Source organism: Nuphar pumila, chromosome 10 (assembly GCF_984573655.1).
Source record: "Nuphar pumila chromosome 10, dmNupPumi1.hap1.1, whole genome shotgun sequence".
Taxonomy (NCBI): domain Eukaryota; kingdom Viridiplantae; phylum Streptophyta; class Magnoliopsida; order Nymphaeales; family Nymphaeaceae; genus Nuphar; species Nuphar pumila.
The window spans coordinates 192532-216721 of NC_143258.1; the positions used below are offsets into that span (position 1 = coordinate 192532).

A 24190-nucleotide genomic window follows, 5' to 3' on the forward strand; every position below is an offset into this window, starting at 1 on the left:
AAATAATTTTGCAAAATTACCAATTGATGTTGCACAAGCAAGTGATGGAACATTATCCCAGAATTTGGAGGTACTCTTTTTCATTCTTCCTTTTCTAGTCGATCCTGTCATTATCTGGGGCTAGTAGGAGCTATCGTTCCATGCCATTTATTTTCAATGTTTCTTTTTTCACTTTTGTTCCCTGAAGCATATTGAACTGCTCTCGAGTGTTCAGGTGTGATGCTGTCATTATATTTTGTCTGCTCAGGCTTGACTGGTTGCTTTTGAATTGCAACAAATTTACTGTCTGGCATTTTTTGCTCTATTTTAACTGCTGTTTACTGCATGTATTTTTTTATGCCAATTCATTTGACCAAACCATATTTTTTTATGTGGATACTGGAAGACACAATAGAGGTTAATCTTTCTTGTTTAATAATGTTTTTGATTCACTTATTCTATTTGTTTTAATAAATTTATAAAAGGATGTTAGCTAATTTATTTTGTTGGAAGGATGTTTTAACAAGGTTTTGTTGCCTTTTTTTCTGATATTGGATAATATCACAAGACATCGGTAAACATTTTTCTGTGGACTGAGAAGCTATGTCACACGGACTCTTCTAACAGGGCACCACACCCGCGTTGCACCCGCACCCAGGCGGGTGCGACACTTGGACACAACTTCCTTTGTGTTAGGTGAAGTCCACCACACTGAGGTCCATTTCTATCCAAAAGTAGATTCAGTTAACCCTAATCAAGTCCATTTTTATCTATATTATATATATAAATACATAAATGCACACACATACACGTAGTGTTAACTTAAAACTGTTAAAAATTATATATATACCCTCCCCGCAACCCTGCACCCAAGTTTTTTAAAGTGCTGTATCACCGCATCCGCACCTATGTGACGTAGCTGAGAATACCCCTATCTTTGTGCATTTTTTTCTTAATGAAGCTTTACAAATTTTGTGTCCTTTTCTTTGAGCAAAGGCCATAGTGAGTGCTTCTCTCTCTCTCTCTCTGTGACATTAAATCTTGTGCTTGTTTATTTAATTTTTTTGGCATGTGAGAGACAACTTAAACTTCCAAATAGAAATCAAGCATCCTCAAATCTGCCGAAAACAGAATTCGGCTGCTTTTTGTTTGAAGGATTTTGGCTTTAGATGGTTCATTGTGATTATGATGTTCACTTTGCTTGTCCAGGAAGCTAAAAGGGGAATGCCCTTTACTGGAAAGGTCAATGTGACACCTGTGCCGGAGGAGAAGGCTGTTGATGAAGAACCATTGGTTTATGCCACTAAGCAGGTATTTTTCTTATTTTCTTCTTGTTGCTTGGATTTCTAACCATTTAAAGTCAGAGCTTACATTTAGTTGCCCCCTTCCTTCCCCTTAAAACAGGAGGCAAAAAATGCATTTAAGGAGCTCTTGGAATCTGCACATGTTGAATCAGATTGGACCTGGGAGCAGGTAATGTCTTATTCAACATCTTTTTGGTTGTTTATTTCATTCGTGATAATTGGTTTAAAACTAAAAAGAACAAGCTTCAGGCCATGCGGGTAATTATAAATGACAAGAGGTATGGTGCTCTTAGAACACTTGGTGAGAGGAAGCAAGCATTTAATGAGGTATATCTGCTGATATTTATGGCAAAAAGATGCTTAGTTCATACTTGTTGTTTGAGCCTGCCATCTCAGTTCTCATGGTTTTTCTATTTATACAACACCAACACAACCATGTGGATCCTGTCAAGTTTTTATTATATTCTTCTCTGAGTATGTTGTGCTCTTGATGGTACAGTACCTGGGCCAAAGAAAAAAGCAGGAAGCTGAGGAAAAACGCATCAAGCAGAAAAAAGCCAAGGAGGATTTTGTAAAAATGCTAGAAGTGAGTTTATTTACTTTAGACTTCCATTGCCCTTTTCTTTTCTCTCTTTTCACCCATGCTGTCTGTATCTCATTTTCTATAGTTTCATATTTATGTTTCTTTCTCTGTCCTTTTTCTCTTATGCAGGAATACAAGGAGCTTACTTCAACCACTCGATGGAGGTTCTCCTTTTCCTTTGATCTTATAAATGTGTATCTACTTTTGGTTTTGTTTCTTTTTGGATAGGTTATTTTTGTCTAACTTTAGCGGGCAACTTGGTCATAATACTTTGTTCTTTGCAGCTGAGTCAAATTGTCGAAATCATGTTTCCTGTCTGTTGCATGCTTTCTTTTTAATTTTTTTTTAAATTCTTTTTCTTGTTTTTTACATGTGTAAATTGCTAAGTAAATTTAGTTTTAGTTACCTTCCTTGTTTGGATTGGGCTACTCCGTTAGGTGCATATTTGGATGATGTTGATTAGAGGATCATTTGCACTTATGCTTACAGCAAAATAGGTTTCAGTTAATGTGTTGCGAGAATTGTATATTTGCGGATCTTCTTTTGTGTTTAGGCTAATTTGGCATGTCTATGTATCAGTAAAGCTGTCACCATGTTTGAGGACGATGAAAGGTTTCATGCTGTTGAACGTGCTAGAGAGCGTGAAGATCTTTATGAGGGTTATATTATTGAACTCGCGAAGAAGGTTGAGCTCTTACACTATTTATATGTGAACCTTTTCTTTTTTGTGTCATGTCCATTTTGTATCCTAACTGTCGTATTTAACCAATGAACAGGCCTGAAGTTTACACTTTAATAACCACTCATTCAATTACCTGTGTTGGACAAGCTGCACTTGTTGATTCTTGAATGCATCTCTAGTGGTTTACTTATGTTTATATCACATGCACTTAGGTTATTATTTCTTTTCACGGTGAGTATGTGGTGTGCTCATCAACATAGATCCTACTGAACCGTGGCCTTGGGCTAATTAAGTTAGTGAATTGTGCATAGTTATTGGTGTTGTTATTTTTTACATTAATTGTGGTTAGAGGAACAGAAATTTCTGGGCTTTCAGATCCTAAACAAGTTTGTGCCTTGCAATGAAATGTTTTGCAGTGCATCATGGATGTTTTTATTTGTTCCATAACTTCTTCTGTTACACCCATTTGAGTCGGAACAGAACCGGAAGCCCAAACTCTCAGCATTTGTGAGGTTATTCTATTTACCATAACTCAGTTGTTGGTTGCATGTCTCTGGCTCATTGTCCATGCTTCCTTTCATTCTTATAATATTGAACCCTACATATTTCACATGAAATTCTTTATGGCCATAGGGCTTATTATCTGGCACTAAAATAGTGTTCCGAAGATAGATGGACCTATGATTTCGTTGAAGCAGGATCAGCTCCCTGATGTTAGTTGAGATATGGTTGCTTGGGAATTCTTGAGATTGTGTATAGGCGTGATTGAACTGTTTTGGGTCATCTACAGCTGTTTATAATTGCTAGCAAATCTTATCCCACATTGTTGCATCAACCCATATCACCAAAGTCATAATTCTCACAATTGCAAACATACTATAGAGTATAGACTCTAATGGTATGGTGGTGGCAAGCTGCTACATCCTTTGTGAGGCAAACCGTGTAATTCTTTTGGATTTTTTTGTCCTTTTGCTGCCCATACCACAATTTTTGGAGCATTATATGGCCATTTGCCACTTATTGAGGATTTCTGTGCGGTTCTATTGGCAAGACGAATTGCTCCTAAAGTACATAAATGGACATGCTTGCGAAACTGGTGGCTTAATTCTGCTTTGTGTTACATGTTGCTGGACGAAAATGCTTGAATTTTGAAGGAAAATCCTTTCTTAGCAATCTTAATCCAGCAAATTATAAATGATTTGTCCCTTGCAACTTCCTAATTGAGTCGTGTCTCTGTTCTGCTGATGTTTCTCGCTCTTTTTACATGTCTTCTGCTACATTATAATGTCAAGGAGGCCAGCTGTTCAACTAAATATGTCCAATTAACTTTTCAACTGGTGGGTGCCCTGATGTTTTTCTGATTAATCCTATTGGAGGGTATCTTTGTTGCTGACAACATGCATAAGGTGATTCTTAATATCAATGTAAATGAAGTTGTTGATTTGAAAGTCTGTACAAAATGATCCTAAAACTATGAGTGATCTATTTTTGTGATAGAAATCCTTTTTGTTCAAATTTTTTAAACTCTAGCTGCCTGATTTTTTTAATATATCCATTTTTACCAATTCAATGAGCATTTATGAATGTCAATCATGGGTTCACAAAATATTGTTTTCTTTGCTAAAATAGTTAAAGTTGCTTAGTGGCTCTTAAATATCAAAGAAAAAACAGTTCTCGTTGTTTGTTGTGGTTCATTAATTTTCTTTCTGGAAGCAGGAACGTGCTAAGGCTCTTGAGGAGCATAGGAGGAACATCATGGAATACAGAACATTTTTAGAATCTTGTGACTTTATAAAGGTAATGAAAACTCCTCCATATTGTCATGAAAGAACTTCCATTGATAACTTTTAGTATTTGGGATTGCTGATTGATGATTATATATCACCTGTAAAGGCAAATAGCCAATGGCGAAAAGTTCAAGATCGTCTTGAAGATGATGAGAGATGTTCACGTCTTGAAAAAATTGACCGCCTGGAAGTTTTTCAGGTAATGTCGTCTTATATTTGTTTTAATTTAATGCAAAATGTCGGGAAAGAATGATGGACTAAAAGTTTTTTCCGGTGGTATTAGTTTGTATTAGTTAATTGTCTGTTTTCTTAATTAAGTTTGGCTTCCATCTTGCTGCAGGAGTATAAAAGGGACTTGGAAAAAGAAGAAGAAGAGCAGAGGAAATTACAAAAGGTGTCGATGCTGATGTTGTTTTCAATTATGTAATTATGATATGTTTGAGTGCCACTTTTTCACAAGTGCGGGTATATATATATATATGTATATATATATATATATATATATATATATATATATATATATATATATATCATGTGTGTGTGTGTGTGTGGGGCGGGGGGGGGGGAGGGTAAGGGTGTCAACGGATCGGGTTTACCCAGATCCGACCCGTACCAAACCCTATAGGATCTGGGTATGGTGATAAATAAGAAAACCCAATTAAGACCCGGGATCCAGACCCGAAGGTCCGATTAATACATGGAGCCGGGTCTAGTTTGTGAAATTTTATACTAGACCCTGGCCCGACCTGAGTTTCGATTATGACCTGCAAATTTTCAATGTAAAAATGATAAAAAATATTATTTTACCAGGTATGGCCTGGGTCTGGTTCATGTAGTTCTTATCGGGTCCGGATATGATTTCTCTTATGGTGGGGGTCCTAACCCGATCTGTTGACACCCCTATGTGTGGGTACACTTATAGGTATTTATGTATATATTATAGATAAAACTGGGCTTGGTTAGGGTTATAACTTTCCAGTTTTGGATAGAAATGGACCCTGGTCTGGTTGACCACACCTGACACTGCAGGAGCCGTGTCCAAGTGTTGCACCCGCATGAACGCGGGTACTTGCGTTAACCTTTTAGAAGAGTCTGTGTTGCATAGGTCCCATTTGTGGCCCATCTTTTCAGGGATCATTTTGACAAGTCCTTGTGAATGCCACAGGAGCAAGTCAGACGAACGGAGCGCAAGAATCGTGATGAATTCCGTAAGTTAATGGAAGAACATGTATCTGTTGGAATATTAAATGTCAAAACTCATTGGCGGGACTATTGTATGCAGGTACATTATTCATGATTTCATGTGCTTATGCCAGTAACTATGTCACAGGGACTCGGCCAACTGGGTGCTGCACCTACGTCGACGAGATGTGACGCGGGTGCGGCACCCGGTGCGGTCAACCTGACCCTGGGTGCGTTGACCACACTCAGGGTCATTTATGTCCAACTTTTGGACTTTATATATATATATATTTTTTTGCCGCACTCCCGCACCCAAGTTTTTTGAAAGTGCCGCACCCCCGCACCCATGTGACATAGGCCAGTGATATGCTATATGTTTCTCTCTCTGGCTTTCTTAATGTATTAATTGTGCTGCTTACCTAGTCTTGGTTTTGCAGGTTAAAGATTTACCTGCATACTTGGCAGTTGCGTCAAATACCTCAGGATCAACACCAAAGGATTTATTTGAAGATGTTGCAGAGGATCTTGAAAAACAGGTGAACATAGAATGCATATTTGTCTTTGTAAGAGAAAAATCCAACTCAGCTGCTGCTTTATTAGAAGTATTTTGGTGGCAATTAGGAATATACTGTACTTTAACATTAAAAATGCCTTAGTTCAGCTGTGTGTAATACCCCTTTTATTTTCTTTTTGTATCATTTTGTACATATTATTCTAGTATAGGGGTATTACTGTAAACTAGCATATACCCCACTACTTTACTTTTGTAATTTGTCTTGTAGTGGGCTCTATGGGAGTCGACACCCCCTTTTCATTGTTGTAACCCTCATTTTATTCTAACTTAATGAAGTAGGGTTTCATTGTGCCTTACTTTGTTCTCTCTCTCTCTCTCTCCATCTTCTCTCTTGATCCTCTTGTGCCATTAACAGGATTGATGCCTCTAATCCCAAATACACTGGCATATATTGCATGAGAAATTGATTTAGAAAATCTTTCTGTTGGCAGCAATGGTGTCTTTTTTCTTTACCCTTTTCTCTGTCTCTGTGTTGTCATCTATCATGCATGCAATTCAGGTCTACTGTTACTTATATTATTTTCATGCCCCATCTTGTCAACACGGCTTGTGTAATGGAGCTGCTATTGCTTGACCTAGCTTTTTATGGGTACAATCTAGATGCTGAAAAGGTGATTGTGTTGCGACCCTTTACTCCAAGCATGCCTTCCATTGTAGATGTTGTTTTTTGGTTGTGGTTATAGGCCATTGATTGGGTAATTGGGATGTTTTGGACTCAAAATTTTGACCTATTAGCAGCCACTCTTGAAAAACGTCAGAAAGAAAGTGTTTGGAAGCCTTACGGATGGTGGGATGGGAAAAATCCATTTTTGAGAAGTCAGAGAACACCAGACACGTATTCTATTTGCATTCATTTCTTTTGGGGTGTTTTTAACTTTTCATTTGAAGATCTCATTCCAGATAGTATTGTCGGATCATGTAGTGATGGTAGAGTTTCTAATTATTTACTACCTGAATCTTTTAAGAACAATTTAAAATTTTTGGAATATCTTCCTAGTTCTCTGTTTTTATCAGTAAGGGAAAAAATAGAGAAACATGAAACTTGTTTTCTGGTGCTGCAAGTTTGAAGGTTGATGTAGAAATGAGTAAAATTTGATTATGTGGAGGACTAAGTTAAACATTTGTAATAATAGAAGCAAGGGTAGAATGTCCTATAATGTTGCTATGGGCAGTGGTCTCATGAGTCCAGTTGATATTTTGTGATGGATGTTAGAAGACTTACTAATGATTATTGCAAAGGGTGAGATGATATTTTGGATGTGATGTGATGATAATGATGATGAGAGTTGGCCTTGGTCTACAAAATGCAGATGGTTGTACTGGTAGGCCTAATGCTCATGCAAAATGACATGATTGACAGCGGCAGTCAATATATATCAATTCCATTTAATGCAGAAAAGGCAAATTTTAGCACATGAAAAAGGCAAGAAAAGATAGAACAGTAGGGAAAACAATAGGCAAAGGCAAGATAATCTGTCAAGCAAAATATTACATGAACAAGTTTGAGGTACATACTGTGAGTATTTTAAATTTTGGTTTCTCAATCAAGTAGTCCATTTGATGATGTATTATTTTGCAATTTAAGGTTGCAATGTTTTGGTTGGTTGGTAGATGAAAACCAGAGTTACCGGAAACACGCATGTACTAGGGGAAGCACACTTCTCCAAGATGCGCTTCGGAAGCGCGAAACACACACTTCCGAAACGCGTGGGGAAGCGCATGAAAAATATAGGAAGCGCGTCCCCCTTTAAAGGGGTACGCGTCCCCCTTTAAAGGGGTACGCATCCCCCTATAAAGGGGTACACGTCCCCTTTTAAAGGGAAGCGCGTCCCCCGTTAAAGGGGTACGCGTACTCCTTTAAAGGGGGACACATTTTTTAAAATGTCAAGTTTGCCCCTTTTTAAAAAAAAATTAACACGTGAAAAATAAAAAATTAAAGAAAATCGTTTTTGAATAATGGCAAAATGGACATTTTCAAAAAATCGTAAAGATAAAAAAAGAAACTTAGGGTTTTTGTTTTTTTCATCCGATTCTCTCTCTCTCGTTTTCGGCCACCGGCGACCTCCTCCTCCATTGACATCCGACGATCGATGACCTCCTCCATTGACGGCGGACGACCTCCTCCGCTATTCACGTCCGACGACCTCCTCCACCGACGTCCGACGACCGACGACCTCCGCCACCGACGATGTCTCTGTTCAGGTACGCTCTCTTTTCTCGATTCTCTCTCCTCTGTCATTTCTCGTCCCTCTGTTGTTGCTGTTTGATTTGCTACAGAGTCTCGATCGAGCTCGATGCGTGTTTGGTTGGAAATGAATGGAAAGAAACCGATGGGTTTGATTGGGTTTCAGCCGACACGTTGGCGATGCTGTCACTGTGCGTTAGATACAAGATTTTTTAAGATGTCTTGGTGACATCGATTGATTCTTATCAGCGAAGCAGAATTTCTGTGTCGATCGTTCACAGGGAGTCACTTTGCTCGCCGCGACGCTTGGTTAATAGCAAAGTCATAAATCTCGTTATTGGTATTTTCTCGACGGTGAACGAAAATATTGCAATAAGTTGAAGATTTTTTTTTTTTGGGGGATCTATGTACATTTAAAACTTGAAAATGTATGAGAAAACACAATAAAAACATTAAAATATAAAAATGTAGATATCATGTTAATGATATTGCAACAAAAACCATGATATGTTCAAAATGTCTCGTTTTTTGTGGGGGGATTGTATTTGTTTCTGGAGACCTTGCGCTAAAATAGCGTGACTTAAAAAATCCCGAGATATTTTTGTGAGTATGGTTAATAGATATGAAGTGCATTGGGGATTTGGGGGGTTACTAGTTAATTGGGCGACCCCACACTATTGTGTGTACTCAGTTGAGCTAAGATTGGGCTTGCTTAGGTGCAGTGTTTTTTCCACTCTTCATTATCTTGTTGAGTCTGCAGTGTCACTTGCAATCTTGTTTTAATCAATTAACCAAGAGAAATGTCTAACTATGGAATAATGTAGCCTAGGGAATTTGGATCATGTTGGTTGTGTTAATGTCTTCGTTACCCCCATTCCTTTAGTCTAAAATATCCTAGTATGTGGGTGGAGGTTTGTCAACAAAATATACGTGCATAAATTATAAGGAGTTTTGTCTTTTTTCCTAATGAATTACTTTTGGATGTTGGCATGCATTTTGGTGTTAGGAAGATATATAGAAGAGCTGCTGTACACAATTAATTGCATTAACACAAGTTCCTTCTTCAGACCTGCGGCTTAATGAAAATATGCATGCTTCCCTTTCACTTCTCATTCGAATCCTATGTCGCTTTCTTCTTCGCTTCTTAGGTCGCTTCCGAGGTCGCTTCTGATACGCTTCCCGGTTCGCTCCTAAGTCGTCCCACGATTCCCGCTTCCTAAAATTTTAGAAGTGCCTTGCTTCCTGCTTCCCGTATCGCTTCCCGCTCCCGCTTCCTCGACTGACAACTCTGATGAAAACCCACTATGAGTTGAGGCAGCTTCTTGTGCAACAAGAAATAAAGAGGTCTAAGAATTGCTGGCAAGTACGAGGAATTATAAAATAGGTGTACACGATATGTGACGGCTAGATGCAGGGTAAGAAGGGATTTCTATAAAATATCATTTATTGCTAAGAGAGCTTTTTCATAATTTGTTTTCATCCGCAAGTGTTTCATTATTTGGATGGAGGCATATTAGAAGTGTGGGGACCATGGCCTGGTTGAATCACAACATGCTAATGATGGCCAGAATGTTAGAATTTGGATGCTGTGTCCCTTTCATTTCTTTAGCTTATTACTTGTAGGCATGAAGGAAAATCAAAATTATGTGGGGTAGTTGCAGAAGCATGAAAATTGATTTGTTTTACATGCATTTATTTGTTTTAGCATGAAAAGAACTTTTACATTGAAAAATGGACTGGTTGAGCAGGTTACACATTGAAACTATGTAAAGGTATTTAAAGGCAGGATATTTTTGTTGGATGATGTGGAACACAGAGGTCAGTGTAGTTCATAACGCAAACTATCTCGGCCCTCTTTCCCTTCCTCTTTTTTTTCTTCTTTTCTTCCTTCTCTTCCCCTTTCTTTTCTTACTTCCCTTCTCTTATTTCTTTCTTTCTTCCCCTGTCGCAGGGCAGCCACGGAGTCACACCTCCCTTTCCTTTTCTTTCCTACTTTCTTTTCTTTCTTCCCTTCTTCTTTCCTCTTTCCTTCCTTCCTTCTCTTCCCCTTTCTTTTCTTACTTCCCTTCTCTTACTTCTTTCTTCCCCTGTCGCAGGGCAGCCACGGAGTCACACCTCCCTTTCCTTATTTTCTTTCTTTCCTTCCTTCCCTTCTCTCTTTCTCTTCTTTCTTTCCCTGTTGACGCAGCCTGTCAAGAACTCAAGAATATCCAGGGTCAAGGTCAAAAGATCCCCTTACGTTTCTTAAAAGTTTTAAAAGGTAACCTTAAACCAAAAAGTTATACATTTTATTACCAAAACTAACCTAGTAAAAAATCAGTAAAGACATATGTATCCCCTTTTTTAAAAAAATCCACAAATGCCCCTACACTAACAGTTTTAGAAAACCAACTGCTGCTGGGTTGCAATAGCTATAATATCGCGATATATAAATTTATGATATTTTGAAAATGTCGCGATATTTTACCTTTAATATCGTTTTCCCATTTTACAGCTTTAATATTGCAATATTTTCAAAATATCGGCGATATCTGTGACTATGGTATGATCTATCAAATGCTGCAGCGTCCTGTTATTTTGTTTTATCATTGAAGTGTGTCTTTATTTTACTGCAGTATCATGAAGACAAGATGCGGTTCAAAGATGCATTGAAGACGGGAAAGGTGAGTCATCTTATTATTTTCAGTGATAATATTCTGTTAATAATATCATTTTCTAACTGCGTTTCTCAACAGTTTACCATGACATCAACTTGGACATTTGAAAGCTTCAAGGCTGCTATTTTGCAAGATGGAAAACTTTCACCAATATCAGAGACAAACTTAAAGGTGAATGTAGTTTACATTTATAGAAGTATATTTATTATCGGCTTTCTGTTTCAGGATTCATGTAGATATTCATGTGGCTTGGATAAGAGGGTTGTCTAGCAATTTTTGTGTTTTTAACAAATTTTTGTAAGCATGTCAGAAAATGAACACTAAGACACTATGTCACCTGAGTGCGGGTATGGGTACGAGTTCAGAGGGTACGACACAACAATTCCAAAAAAATGTGTCCTTGTCCACGCTGTGCAAATCAATACATGCATATACACATCAAATTAATAATTTAAACAAAAACACCCCCTAAATCTAAGCATGATTGAGTCGAAATTACCAAACCCTAACCCCAAAAGGGTCGGCCAACACAAAATCTGCACACATCCCCAAAATCAACACAATACTTCTGCAATACAAAGAAAATTCATCAAACTATATTTTTTTAGATGGAATCCCTAATTCAAGGGTCAGCCTACATGGAAAAAACTCTGTTTCCAGTAGAGTGAGAGAGAGAGAGAGACGACTTGAACTCGTTTGGGAGAGAGAATGGGGCAAGAATGAGAGAGAAAGACAGAAATGGGAAGAATAGAGGTGGAGAAAAAGCATACTTTCTCTGGAGCTTGCCACCGGAGGGTGGATTTCTCGCTAGAATGGTTGGTTGCTGGGGAATGCAGGAGGAAGAAGCGGTGGGGGGGGGGGTCCTGACTTACAGGTCGCTTGAGTCTTAAACTCTCTTTCATAATTTGAATTTGCTATCCTCTCTCCTTGATTTCTACATTCGTCACCCCTGGTACATTGTGGAACCTTCTGCTTTCTAGACTGGTCATCATCATCCCCATGGCAACAGCAAACTACTTCAACTTGGAGAGGAAGGAAGGTCAAGTTTGTTGAGATGTAGTATGTGTTTTACCCTTTTTGTTGTGCTACCCTTATGTATTTATATATATGATTATTTATAGGGGTATTCTTGTACTCTTACTTTAGTTGAGTCAAATCTTTTTGTCTTTTAGTGTAATAGAGGCACACCCCTCATATATAACGTTGTAACCTCTCATTTTAGAATCAACGAAGGTCTTTCTTTGACTGCTTCTCATCCTTGTCTCTCTTGTGCTTCTTTAATGGCTGATATGGTATCAGACCCATATCTCCCTTCCAAAGAGGATTGAGGACGTAGTCTGGAATTAGAGAAAGCTTCATTCAGGTGCGCGTTGGAAGATGCATCGTTGCTCTTGAAAGTGCTGACATCAGCAAGGTCAATTTAGTTGATGAGATTTGGGTTAATTTGTGTGGGGGTTTAACAGTTCTTGATTTCTGTGAATCAAGAATCGGGTTGATTGGAGCAGTTTCTGATTTGTTATGAATTTTCTTAAAATTTCTGGAAATAGTGGTAAAGTGTGACCAGTTTTGTTTCTTTCATTCAATCTGATTCGATAGATAGGTTTTGATGTCTGCAAATTAATGTGTGGAGGTTGTTTTTATATAAGAATGTTATGCAAGTGTCTGGTGAGAGTTTTTGATATATTTGGTAAGATTTGTGGCATCGACGGTAAGGTAAATATTGCCTATTAGTGGCATCGACTTCCTTATTTTTGTGTGGTTTTGGTCAGATTGTTCTCTGGTTGATATTGGGTGTGAACGACAGTGTTTTCCTTTATCTGATTGCTCACTGGTTTGTGCTGGGTGTGAACAATAAACTCACTCTCTTGATTTTAAACATATGGTAGCAACTGGCTGCGTATGCTGTAGTAGTTCTTGAGGCATTGCTGACTCTGTTACATGTCTATGCACAGCATATCTGATTGATATAGCAGCTGTTCTTCATCTTCTTGATATCGATGCATTGATGGTGTGTTTCTTGGAGTGTTCTGAAGTGTAGTGTAGTGTGCTGAAGCATATTATTGCTGAGTTGCACTTTCTTGTGTTCTAAAGTGGAAGTGGTGTTCTTGTTTTGCTGCTGTTAATTTTGTACAGGGCATCTTAATATTGTAGTAGGGGCTTGTGGAGAGTACGGAGAAGAAAGACTATTCATATTATTAGATGGGACTAATTACTCATATTGAGCAGAATATGTGAGAACAGTGGTGAAAGGGCTTGGATATGGTGGATACTTGGATGGGTCTAAAAGAAAACTAGAGCGATGACGTGGGTTATCAAACTGCATTTGAAAAATGGGATAAGGTAAAATCGTGGTTGTTGAGCTTAGTAGAACAAAATGTTGCTCTAAATATAGTGAAATTTGAGGGAGCAAGATGTTGAGAATACTTGAAGCAGGTATATGAACAATCTAATTGGTCATATGAACAAGCAGGTATCAATTGTCTCAAGATCTCAAATCCTTGAGACAAAAGGGTGAATCAATTCAGAACTTTGCAAAATTTCAGCAACTTTGGGATGCTCTCACTCCCATGCTTCCTAATGTGAAGTCTGCAAAATGCTAGAAATTTGTGAAATGTAAAAAGCTTGAAGCTGAAGCTAAAGAGCAGCATCAGGTCATAGATCTATTGATGGCTCTACGTACTGAGTAGACTCTAGGTGAGTTGATGGTAGAGGAAACCAAGAACAAGTCTCTTGGTATTCGACTCGCTGAGGAGACTGCTCTAGCCATTGTTAGGCAGCAAGGTCACAGGGTAGGAGGTAGAAGTGGTATCTGGTCTGGATGTTGGAGAGGAGATATGCGCTCAATCAGATGTCACTACTTCAAGGAGCGTGGTTAGTTCTCAAGAAGAAGAAAGCAAGAGATTTTGTAGCCTCCTCCAATAAAGAGGATGTGAAACCCAAGGGAGTTTAGGCAGTTGGTAGTGCTCAGTCACCTTCTATCGTGAGTGGCATCTCTCAGACCTTGTCAGGTGGACAACACAGGCTCTTAAGCATATTTAGCAGGAGATCCAGCAGACCTTATCTCAATCAGTTGTTGTATTCACTCCTCTGCTCCTTATTCTTCTGGTATTACCTTTGTAGTTAACTTTGATAGTTCTTTTACTTGGCTAATAGATTCAGGGGCATCATGCCATATGATTGCTCATGAATATATTCTGGTCAATTGTCTTCCCTACAGTGGTTCTATTATCATCTCATATGGTTCTTCTAGACCCATTTTAAAGATAGGGTATGTTGCTCCAGTTTCTTGTCCAGGAAGTAATTTGTATCTCTCTCAAGTTCGTCATGTCATCCCTTGCTATGAATCCCATTTCTGTTTTCCAATTGAACAAACAAAATTGTAGGAGAATATATTACTCATATGTTTGAAAACTTCTTGCATAAAAGGGGTATTGCTCATCAAAAGTCATGTCCTTATGCACTCGAGAAAAATGGCGTTGCAAAAATGAAGAATAGACACATACTGGAAACAACTAGCATATGTTTGAAAACTTCTTGCAGGAAAGAGGTATTGCTCATCAAAAGTCATGTCCTTACACATCTAAGCAAAATGGTGTTCCAAAAAGGATGAATAGACATATACTTGAAACCACTAGGACTCTTTGTTTGCAAGTCATGTGCCAAAAGTTCATTGGTTGGATGCTACTTGTATGGCAATTTATCATATTAATTGTATTATGCCATAAGGAGTGTTAAAAGGTATATCTCCTTATCAAAAGTTATATGGTGTAACACCCACTTATAACATGTTGAAGATTTTCTGTTGTACATGTTTTGTATTGTTGCCTGAGAAGTATAGAGATAAGCTCTCTCCTTACTTTGTGAAATGCTGTTTTTTGAGATTTTCTAATGGACAAAAGGGATATAAATCTTATGATCCTGTTTGTCTGAAAATTTAGACTTCCAATCCTGTCGAGTTCTTAGAGAATATTTCATAATTTGAGCATAATGGTGGTGAAAGAGAAAGTGAGAAATGTATATCTCTTTTGATGTCTTACCGTGAGACAAGAAAAAGCAAGGTTACTAATATTCAGTGGTAATCAAGTGCCATTTGATAGATTTGAACAAACTTATGAAAGGAGGCAAGGAGTTGTGACTATACCCGTTTTTGAAAGAATTGAGCAGTAAGAGATTAAACCCTTAGAGGCCAATTTTGTTTTCCTTCCTTCTGGATGAGCTTACGAGATCAATTCAAGAAAATGTGCCGTGGTGTATGTTGTTTGTTGATGATATTGTTTTGATTGATGAGTCTAGAGCTGGGGTTAATGCTAAGTTAGAATTATGGAGTCAGACATTGGAAGCAAGAGGTTTTAAGTTGAGTAAGAGTAAGACAGAATATATGGAATGTCGATTTAGTAAGCAACAAAGTAGTGACAGGAGTGTAGTGAAGCTTGGTGAGCAAGAAATACCGGTGGATGACTGTTTCAAATATTTGGGATCTATCATTCAAAAGGATGGAGAAATTGATGGAGATGTAAATCATAGGATAAAGGTTGGGTGGATGAAATGGAAAAGTGCAACTGGAGTGTTGTGCGATCGTAGAATGCCATTGCAGTTGAAGGAAAAGTTTTATAGGACGACAATTAGGCCCGCTTTACTATATGGTACGGAATGTTAGGCTGCCAAGAGACATCATATTCAAAAAATGAGTGTAGCTGAGATGCGTATGCTTCGATGGATGTGTGAAAATACAATAAAAGATAAGTTTCGAAACGAGGAGATACGTAAGAAGGTAGGCGTTGCATCCATTGAAAATAAGATGAGAAAGAATCGTTTACGGTGGTTTGGACATATTCGCCGAAGGCCTAATGATGCTCCAGTTAGAAGGATGGAAAAATGGTAAAATATATTAGTTAAAAGAGGTTGGGGTAGGCCTAAGAAGACTTGGATGGAAATGATAGGAAAGGATATGAATGCTTTGAACCTCACCGACGACGTGACTTTGGATAGAAATGATTGGAGGAAAAGGATTCATGTGGAAGACCCAGAATGATTTTCTTATTTGGTTCATATCGCCGACCCCAATTATTTTGGGATGAAGGCGTAGTTGTTGTTGTTGTTGTTCAAGCTACCCTTTATTCTCCTTGGTTTTTCATAACTCGTGCTTTTGTTCCTCCCACTCGATTTGTATCATATCAGTCATTCTCTCTAAATCCTTATGCATTTTTTGCCTCAATCCATTTCTATGTTGAGCTTAATTCTTATGTAGAGAGGCAGTTTGAAGAATGACAAAAGGCAATGGCTGAAGAGTTAAGTGTCTTTGAAAGAACACAAACTTGGAAGCTTGTGAAATTACCACTGGAGAAGAATGTAGTAGGGTGCAAATGGGTCTACAAATTCAAGACTAAGGCAAATGGTACAATTCCAAGATACACAATCAAATTGGTAGTCAAGGGTTATAGTCAACAATATGGGATAGACTATGCTGAAACATTTGCTCCTGTGGCACATATTCATTAGAACTTTTCTTACTGTGGCGGCTTTAACTCTTGGAGTTTGTAGCAGTTGAACATGAAAAATTCTCTTGAATAGAGATTTAGATGAAGAAGTTTGCATGGTGCTTTCGCAAGGTTATTCCGATCCTTAAGGAAGAGTATGTAAATTGAAGAGAGCATTATACAGCTTCATACGAGCTTCAAGTGCATGGTTTGAGAAGTTCAGTTCAACAGTCAAGTCACTGGGTCATGAGCAGAGTTATCATGATCTGACCTTGTTTATGTCGTCATCAAGTCAAGGAAAATGTATACTCCTTTTTGTATGTGGATGAAATGATTATTACATGTGATAAGGATTTGGAGACTCTAATGCACTTCTTGGGTCTTGAGGTAGCATAGTCAAGAAGAGGAATTTATCTAGCCCAACATAAATATGCCAGTGAATTAGTGACAAAATCGAGGCTTGTTGATGCAGTTAATCAATTTATTAGCTCACCATGATCAATACCTCCTGCTACAATGCTCAAAATAATCAGGTATATCAGAGAAACTATGCAGTATGGGATGTTTTTCTCTTCATCCACTTCATGTAAAGTAGGGCCTCACTCACGATAGGCTATATACGTCTGGGTTCTGTGTGTTTCTTGGAAGCTTACTGATTTCATGGAAGAGCAAGAAACAACAAAGAGTGGCTCTGTCGACAGCCAAGGCAGAATACAAAGCTATGACTCAAGTCACAACAGAACTTATATGGATTAGATGGTCTTAGATTTGTGGTATCGTTGTAGTTGTTCCCAAAGATTAATCGAACGAGATAAAGAAAGATGAAGGGGAATATTTGGGGCTGAAAATAGGACGATACCCATTATGGGTCGTCCCCTCAGATTCCCATTATGGGTCGTCCCCTCAGATTCTCACTATTTATATGAAAACACAAGAAAGATTACAATATTACCCCTCATGGTAATAAGGGGTTACAAACAATATAAATAATTACAAAAGTACCTCTGTTCACTTCTCAGAAAAGTGTAAAGAATTTAGCTATTCAAACAACCTCCCTCAAGTTGTATATGGTTTATGACCATGGACAACTTGGATTTTAAGAACTAGTATCATTGCTTGGCGAGACCTTTAGTTAAAATATCAGCAACTTGGTCTTCGGTCCCAACAAACCTCGCCTCCGGTTCAAAATCCTCTAGTTTTTGTCTATTTCAATGTGCTTCACCCCTTCCATTCTATATTGGATTCAATGAAAACTTGATTGCACTTTGGTTATCACAGTATAAAACTGGTCTCAAAATTCTTTCTTTGATTTCACTCAACCAATGATAAATTCATGTCACTTCTGATATAGCTGCATAGATCTATATTCAACTTCTATGCTAGATCTAACTACAACCTTTTGTTTTATGTTGCTCTAGGATACTATACTTCTGCCAACATTTACACAATGACCTAAATCTGATCTTCTCATCAGGATCCTCTGCCCAATCTGCATAAAAAAATGCCATAACAAAAAGCACATCTTCATTTTGAGACCTTTGTATATATACCAACCCATCTCCAATCATTCCTTTCAAATACATGATGTTCATGCATAAATTGGGTGACCTGATTTACTACATAAAGTATAATAGGATGGGTAAAAGTGAGATATTGAAGCATGCCTACTACACTCCGTTACCTGGTAGGATCCTCATAAATTTCCCTATTTTGGAAATCACGTTCCCTTATATTGGGAAACACGATTCATTCCCTATGGGTTTAGTTTTTCTATTTTTGTCCTTGTTAAATTTTCACTTTTACAAAAACAAAGGAAAAGAGCTAAAGTTAGAACATTTTTTAAAGGACAAAAGGGTTTTTTGTTATAAAATTATAATCCGGTAAAAAACCAAGGGGGCGTTGTCTCTTTCGATTTGAGAGGAATTGGGTGAGACTAGAGAGCCACCCTAGGGTTTATGCGAAACTCCATTTTCCAGCATCATTTCGGCAACATTTGTGTATGGATTTTCTCACAAGTCTCTCTCTCTCTCTCTCTTGCGCTGCTGTCACAGCACTTCTTTTCTTCCCTGCCTTGCACATCTTCTTATTCTTTTCTTCCCTGCCCTGCACTTTTTCTTCTTCTTCCTCTCCCTGCACTTCTTCTTCTTCTGCTCCGCACTTCTTTCTGTTTTTCAGTTCTGCTTTTTCTGCCTTAATGTCTTGCTTTGCTTTGCTTTACTTTTCTTTTATGTTTTACTGCTTTTGCATTTTGTTTTCTGCTGGTCTAATTTTCTGCAGGAAAGGAACAAATAATAGGAAAATGTGCTTAGGATTAATTACTTAATTGTTTGTAAACAAAAAAGAAAGAAAACATACAAACAATGCCATTTTTTAGGTATTTTAAATTGCGAACCAAACTGACATGTGTTAATTTAAAAATGTATCTGTTTTTAATATTTCCGACCATTTTTTCTGTTTTGTTTTGCTCTCTGTTTCTCTCTTTGTTTCATTTTCTGTTGTAAACAGAAAAGAAAACAGGCAAAAAAAGGAAAGAGTTTAATTATAATGCAGTTAGAAAAAAAAGATAACAGATAAAATGCAAAGTCTCCTAGGTCTCAGTTGCCTCCTGATCCTGTTTCACCTTCAAAAAAGCAATTCAAGTTACATCAATATGAACATTAGGATGGTAACCAAAATCATTTGTTTACAGAGTAGGCCAACATGATACACAAGTATTGGTGATATTTTGAAAATATCCTGATTTTATCATGATTTTTACAAAATCAGATATAATCCACATAAAAATACTACAGCTTCAAATATCTAATTTTAGAATATTGCATTTTAATGTGACAAAAATACTTTCATATGTTATCTTTTTATTTTTATTCATGTTTATGTGTTTATATTTTAATTGATAATACATGCCAAAATTTTCCCAAAATTTTCAGAGAACAAATTTTTTAAATTTTATCACCAGATTTTCCCTTGCTGAGATTTTCCAGAGAACAAGCTTTGTAATATTGGTCAAATTAAATGATTATGACCCCATGAAAGCCACCAATTGCTATATGCCACCAAGGGAACAATGCTTCATGACCATTTAGACATGTGTTCATTACAACACGCGATAAAATCAAGAAGCGTGCCTGTTTTGGTTGGCCATTTTCACCACCTGTACTCATTCTAATGATATGACCTGCCTCGATGCCGAGACAATCGACTTTTGAGTTTTGAGATTGATAGATTATAATGTTTGTTATTTTTCATGCTTTAATTTGTCAATGATAATATAAATTTTATATTTTGGTTAATTAGGAAAAATATAATTATATTTACATTTTTCCTTATACAAATCCCTATTTGCTTCCTTTTCGTTTTCCTTCGATTCCCTTTTCATTTTCGGTTCGATTCTCATGTCGCATTCGATACAATTCCTAGTTTGCTTGAAATTCGTTTCGTGTTTCACGCTTCATAAATTTTTAGGAGTGCCTTGCTTCATGCTTCTGCTTCCCATATCGATTCTCGCTCCCGCTTCTTAGACTGAAAATCTTGATTAAAACACAAGAAAAAAATATTACAATATTGTGCCTCATGATAATAAGGGGTTAGAATATAAATCATTACAAAATTACCTTTGTACACGTCTCATGAAATTGAATAAAGAATACAACTATCCTAACATGAGAGAGGCCCCTTTATGTTGTGATAATATGAGTGCAACTCACATTGCCAAGAATCTTGAGTTTCATGAGAGAAATAAGGATATTGAGATTGATTGTCACTTTACAAGGCATGCTTATGAAGATGAAATCATCTCTCTTATGCACTTGGGGTCTAAAGAGAAAATTGTTGATGTGTTCACAAAAAATCGTTCTCTATCATACTGTAGAACATTTCTCTCTAAACTTGGAATGATTCCCTTATCATCATCTCAAGTTGGAGGGTGAGTGTTGAGATGTAATCTATGTCACTTGGGTACGGGTGAGGGTACAGAGGGTACGACATGGAAATTCCAAAAAATGTGGGTACGCGGACATGGCTATATATATATATATCACATAAATGTAAAATAAATTCAAAGTAAACTGAATATAATCTAAATATATATGCTATATCTAAATTATATATTATATACTGAAAATATAAAGTTATAAACTCAAAATGTAATTATAAATTATAAGTTAAATACAAACTTGTATGTACGGAGGGTAAAATGGCATGTCCAGGTGTTGATACGTGTCGGCATGGGGATATGTGTGTCGACACGGGTACGGAGGGCAAATGGAGTCTTCGGGCACCATAGGATGTAATGTGTTTTCCCCTTTTGTTGTGCTACCCCTTTGTATTTGTATATATCATTATTTATAGGGATCTATGTCACATAGGTGCAGGTACAGGTGCGGATGCGGGACTTTAAAAAAACTTGGGTGTGGGGAGTATATATATATATATATATATATAAGATAAAAATAGACTTGATTAGGGTTAACTGAATCTACTTTTGGATAGAAATGGACCTAAGTGTGGTTGACTTCACCTAACACAAAGGAAGTTGTGTCCAAGTGTCGCACCCGCCTGGGTGCGGGTGCGACGCGGGTGCGGTGCCCTGTTAGAAGAGTCCGTGTGACATAGAGGGGTATTCTTTTACTCTTACTTTAGTTAGTTGTTGAGTCAAACTTTTTTTATTGTACTAGAGGGCTCGTCTCTCATATAGTGTTGTAACCTCTCGTTTTAGAATTACCGAAGTTTTCTCTTTGAGTGTCTCTCATCCTTTTCTCTGTTCTTCTTTAGTGACAAATAAAGTTTTGATTGAGAGAAAAAAGGTTTGATAAAATTTTGAAGGGCATAATTGAGAATTTGTGAATTTTGATGGTATCTAACCTTGTTTCTTAACCATTACAAATACTTAAGTGCATTTTCTAATTTTTCTGAAATATAGGTTCATTTTTAAATTATTGTACAGACTTGGCTGCTGATTGAAAATTACCATAAAAATAAAAAGTTGATAGTCACAGTTCCCTGTTGGTCTCAGTTTATCACTTTTGGATTTAACTGCAGTACGTCATCCTCATTTTGTACATTTTTCTAAACATCATTATCATCATACCATCTGTTTTGCAATTTTTTTTTAAAATTTCCATTAACTGTTGTCTCATCTATTTAGATACTTCAAGAAATTGACCAGTTAGGTGGGCTTCATCCTTTGGCCTGCCTTACCTCTTTTTCGTTTTAATTGTTCCCACATCTGTTGAGCTATGTGAGAGAGAAGTGCTTCACTTCATTGATCACATGAGCACAGAATTATCTGATGTTTTTTTATCAAAATACTAGTCGCTTTTAGCTCTTTGTCACTATATGTGCACAATAAAACTTTTTGATTATGGACTTGTCCTCTTTTTGTTTTTCTTTTCCCTGTATAGTCAGTGCTTTCCCAACTTTCATGAGTCCTCCCTCTGTGTAAGTTGAGCAACCCGTGTGCACAATAAAACCTTTTGATTATGGACGTGTCCTCTTTTTTGTTTATTTTTCCTGTATAATCTTGGGACGCAGGTTTCGTCTGATTGCTCAGCAGTGCTCTCCCAACTTTCACGAGTCCTTCTGTGCAAGTTGAGCAACCCGCTTTGCTTATTCAGAGTGTAGGCAAGTGCTTGACTGAACAGACACAAGACGTGTGTGTAAACAAGGTCATTATTTGTGCAGTATGATGAGGACCCTATTAATTTTTTGACATGATCCATGAATTTAAAATTTTCTGATATTTCAATCAGGTTCTGTACTTTTGTTTAGTGCGATGATTGTTGAATCCATTTCTGTGACTGGTTGTCAAGGACTTGGATTAAAATACTTTCTGTAATATTTACAGATTGTATTTGATGAGGTGATGGAAAGACTGAAGGAGAAAGATGAGAAAGAAGCCCAGAAGCGGCAAAAATTAGCTGATGACTTCACTGATCTACTGCATTCTGTTAAGGTAAAACAACTAAAAAGTGAATTTAAAAGTGGATGCAAATGTGTAACTAACCTAGAGGGTGTGTAGTGGTCAACCTATGGATATCTTTAGGCAATACGCTGGATATTTGGTGCTTGTGGTTTAATACATAGCTTGGTTGTTATCTCTTCAAAAGGAAATAACAGCATCATCTAACTGGGAGGAGTGTAAGTCGCTCTTGGAAGATAGCCAACAGTTCAGGTATTATAATTGTAAATATGAAAATTTCAGAACTTGTTATGTTTCTCTTTTTTGTATCAATTTTTGGGATTTCTTATGCGCAGGGCCATTAGTGATGATAGTTTCAGAAGGGAGATTTTTGAGGAATATGTAGCTCATTTGTTAGAAAAGGCTAAAGAGAAAGAGCGGAAACGAGAAGAAGAAAAGGTATCATTCTTTACTGTTCAACTATTCTTCCTCTTGGTGGAGACCAAACACAATATAAGACTGCTTAATGTGACTGAGGGCAATGGTCTTGTGTCGATCTGGTGGATATTTGATTGGCAGAAAATGAAGCATGATTTGGGGAAAATTTTAGATCAAAACTTGCAACTGACTTGATCTTAGTTGACCTGACCCAAAGTTAATTTTTTTCTGATTCTAGAAGTCTGTGTTGATTGGGTCTTCAGTTGTATCATTGACTACCCCGTATCACTACGACTGAGTTGGCTACCTGTTTTGAAATATTATGCTAGGATGTTTTGTTAGTTATTTGCCCATGTCAAATGAAGAAAGCGTTTGCCTAGTGGACACTGGCTGCGCCATTGAATGTAGAATTCCTATGTAAAGAATTTGCGTGTATGTGCATAGAATATCTCATCTTTTTGTTATCTGCATTCTATAAATTGTATATGCAGGTAAAGAAGAAAGAGAAGGAAGAGAAAGAGAAACAGAAGAGGAAGGAGAAGGATAGAAAAGAAAAAGAGAGAGAACGTGAAAAGGAGAAGGTAAAAGAACGACCTAGAAGAGATGAGATGGAAGATGAAAGTGCTGATATGACTAACTACAGTCTAAGAGAGGATAGGAAGGACAGGAGACACCGAAAGCGACACCAAAGTGCAACTGATGATGTGACTTCTGATAAGAAGGAAAATGAGGAATCCAGAAAATCCAGGAGGCATTCTGGTGATCGGAAGAAGTCAAGAAAGGTGCATACACTTCCTGATTGCTATTATTATGAACTCGTATGCTTCATTTGTCATGCTGATTGTTGCATTTTAGCAGCATATGTACGAAACAGACTCAGATAGTGAGAGCAGGCACAAGAGGCATAAGCGAGATCGAGATGGAACGCGTAGGAACAGTGCATATGAGGAGCTTGAGGATGGGGAACTTGGAGAAGATGGTGAAATTAATTGATCCCTATTCTTGAGAGAGCTACCTTTTGTTAATATGAACTGTTCATGTTCAGAACTCGTTCTATGATGCTTTTCTTCTTCACTAATTGTGATAAATTTCAAGCATTTGTTGCAATCTTTGGTTAACTTGGTAGCGTTATCATCTAATATAATGTCACAATTGATCATTGCCCCATGAACTAACAAAATGTTCTGGGTCATGTATGACTTGTTTTTTGTAATTATGATAAAATCACGAAAGTTGAATTCGTTATAGGTGTATCGCAGCCTCAGGTTTTAGAAGCACATTAGTTGGGGATAACCATGAGTTCATAATTGATGAATAATTTGATATCGTATACGTTAACTTTGTACTCATAAACCGACCTACATTTGGACGACTCTGTTTGATGTTTGTCTTGTTTTGATCAGCTCTAATGTCTCAAATTATAGAGATTTTGAAAATCCTAAT

At 37.3% G+C, this 24190-nt stretch overlaps 1 protein-coding gene across 5 annotated transcripts in view; it reads left to right on the forward strand.

Moving 5' to 3' along the window:
* LOC149823129 (pre-mRNA-processing protein 40A-like) overlaps positions 1-23990 on the forward strand; it is a 41899-nt gene extending 17909 nt beyond the window's left edge. For 4 of the 5 annotated variants that reach the window (XM_090018663.1, XM_090018662.1, XM_090018659.1 and 1 more), the window contains 19 exons: positions 1-70; positions 1189-1290; positions 1384-1452; positions 1533-1610; positions 1783-1869; positions 1996-2030; positions 2446-2551; positions 4265-4345; positions 4442-4534; positions 4676-4729; positions 5501-5617; positions 5955-6053; positions 10892-10939; positions 11012-11104; positions 22256-22363; positions 22518-22582; positions 22666-22768; positions 23239-23529; positions 23603-23990. In XM_090018663.1, the coding sequence (XP_089874789.1) occupies positions 1-70; positions 1189-1290; positions 1384-1452; positions 1533-1610; positions 1783-1869; positions 1996-2030; positions 2446-2551; positions 4265-4345; positions 4442-4534; positions 4676-4729; positions 5501-5617; positions 5955-6053; positions 10892-10939; positions 11012-11104; positions 22256-22363; positions 22518-22582; positions 22666-22768; positions 23239-23529; positions 23603-23740 (1837 nt within the window). In that variant the 3' untranslated portion in view covers positions 23741-23990. The remainder of the gene's footprint in view (positions 71-1188; positions 1291-1383; positions 1453-1532; positions 1611-1782; positions 1870-1995; positions 2031-2445; positions 2552-4264; positions 4346-4441; positions 4535-4675; positions 4730-5500; positions 5618-5954; positions 6054-10891; positions 10940-11011; positions 11105-22255; positions 22364-22517; positions 22583-22665; positions 22769-23238; positions 23530-23602) is intronic. The other variant, XM_090018660.1, reaches the window with a different exon arrangement.
* Positions 23991-24190: the final 200 nt, after the last annotated feature.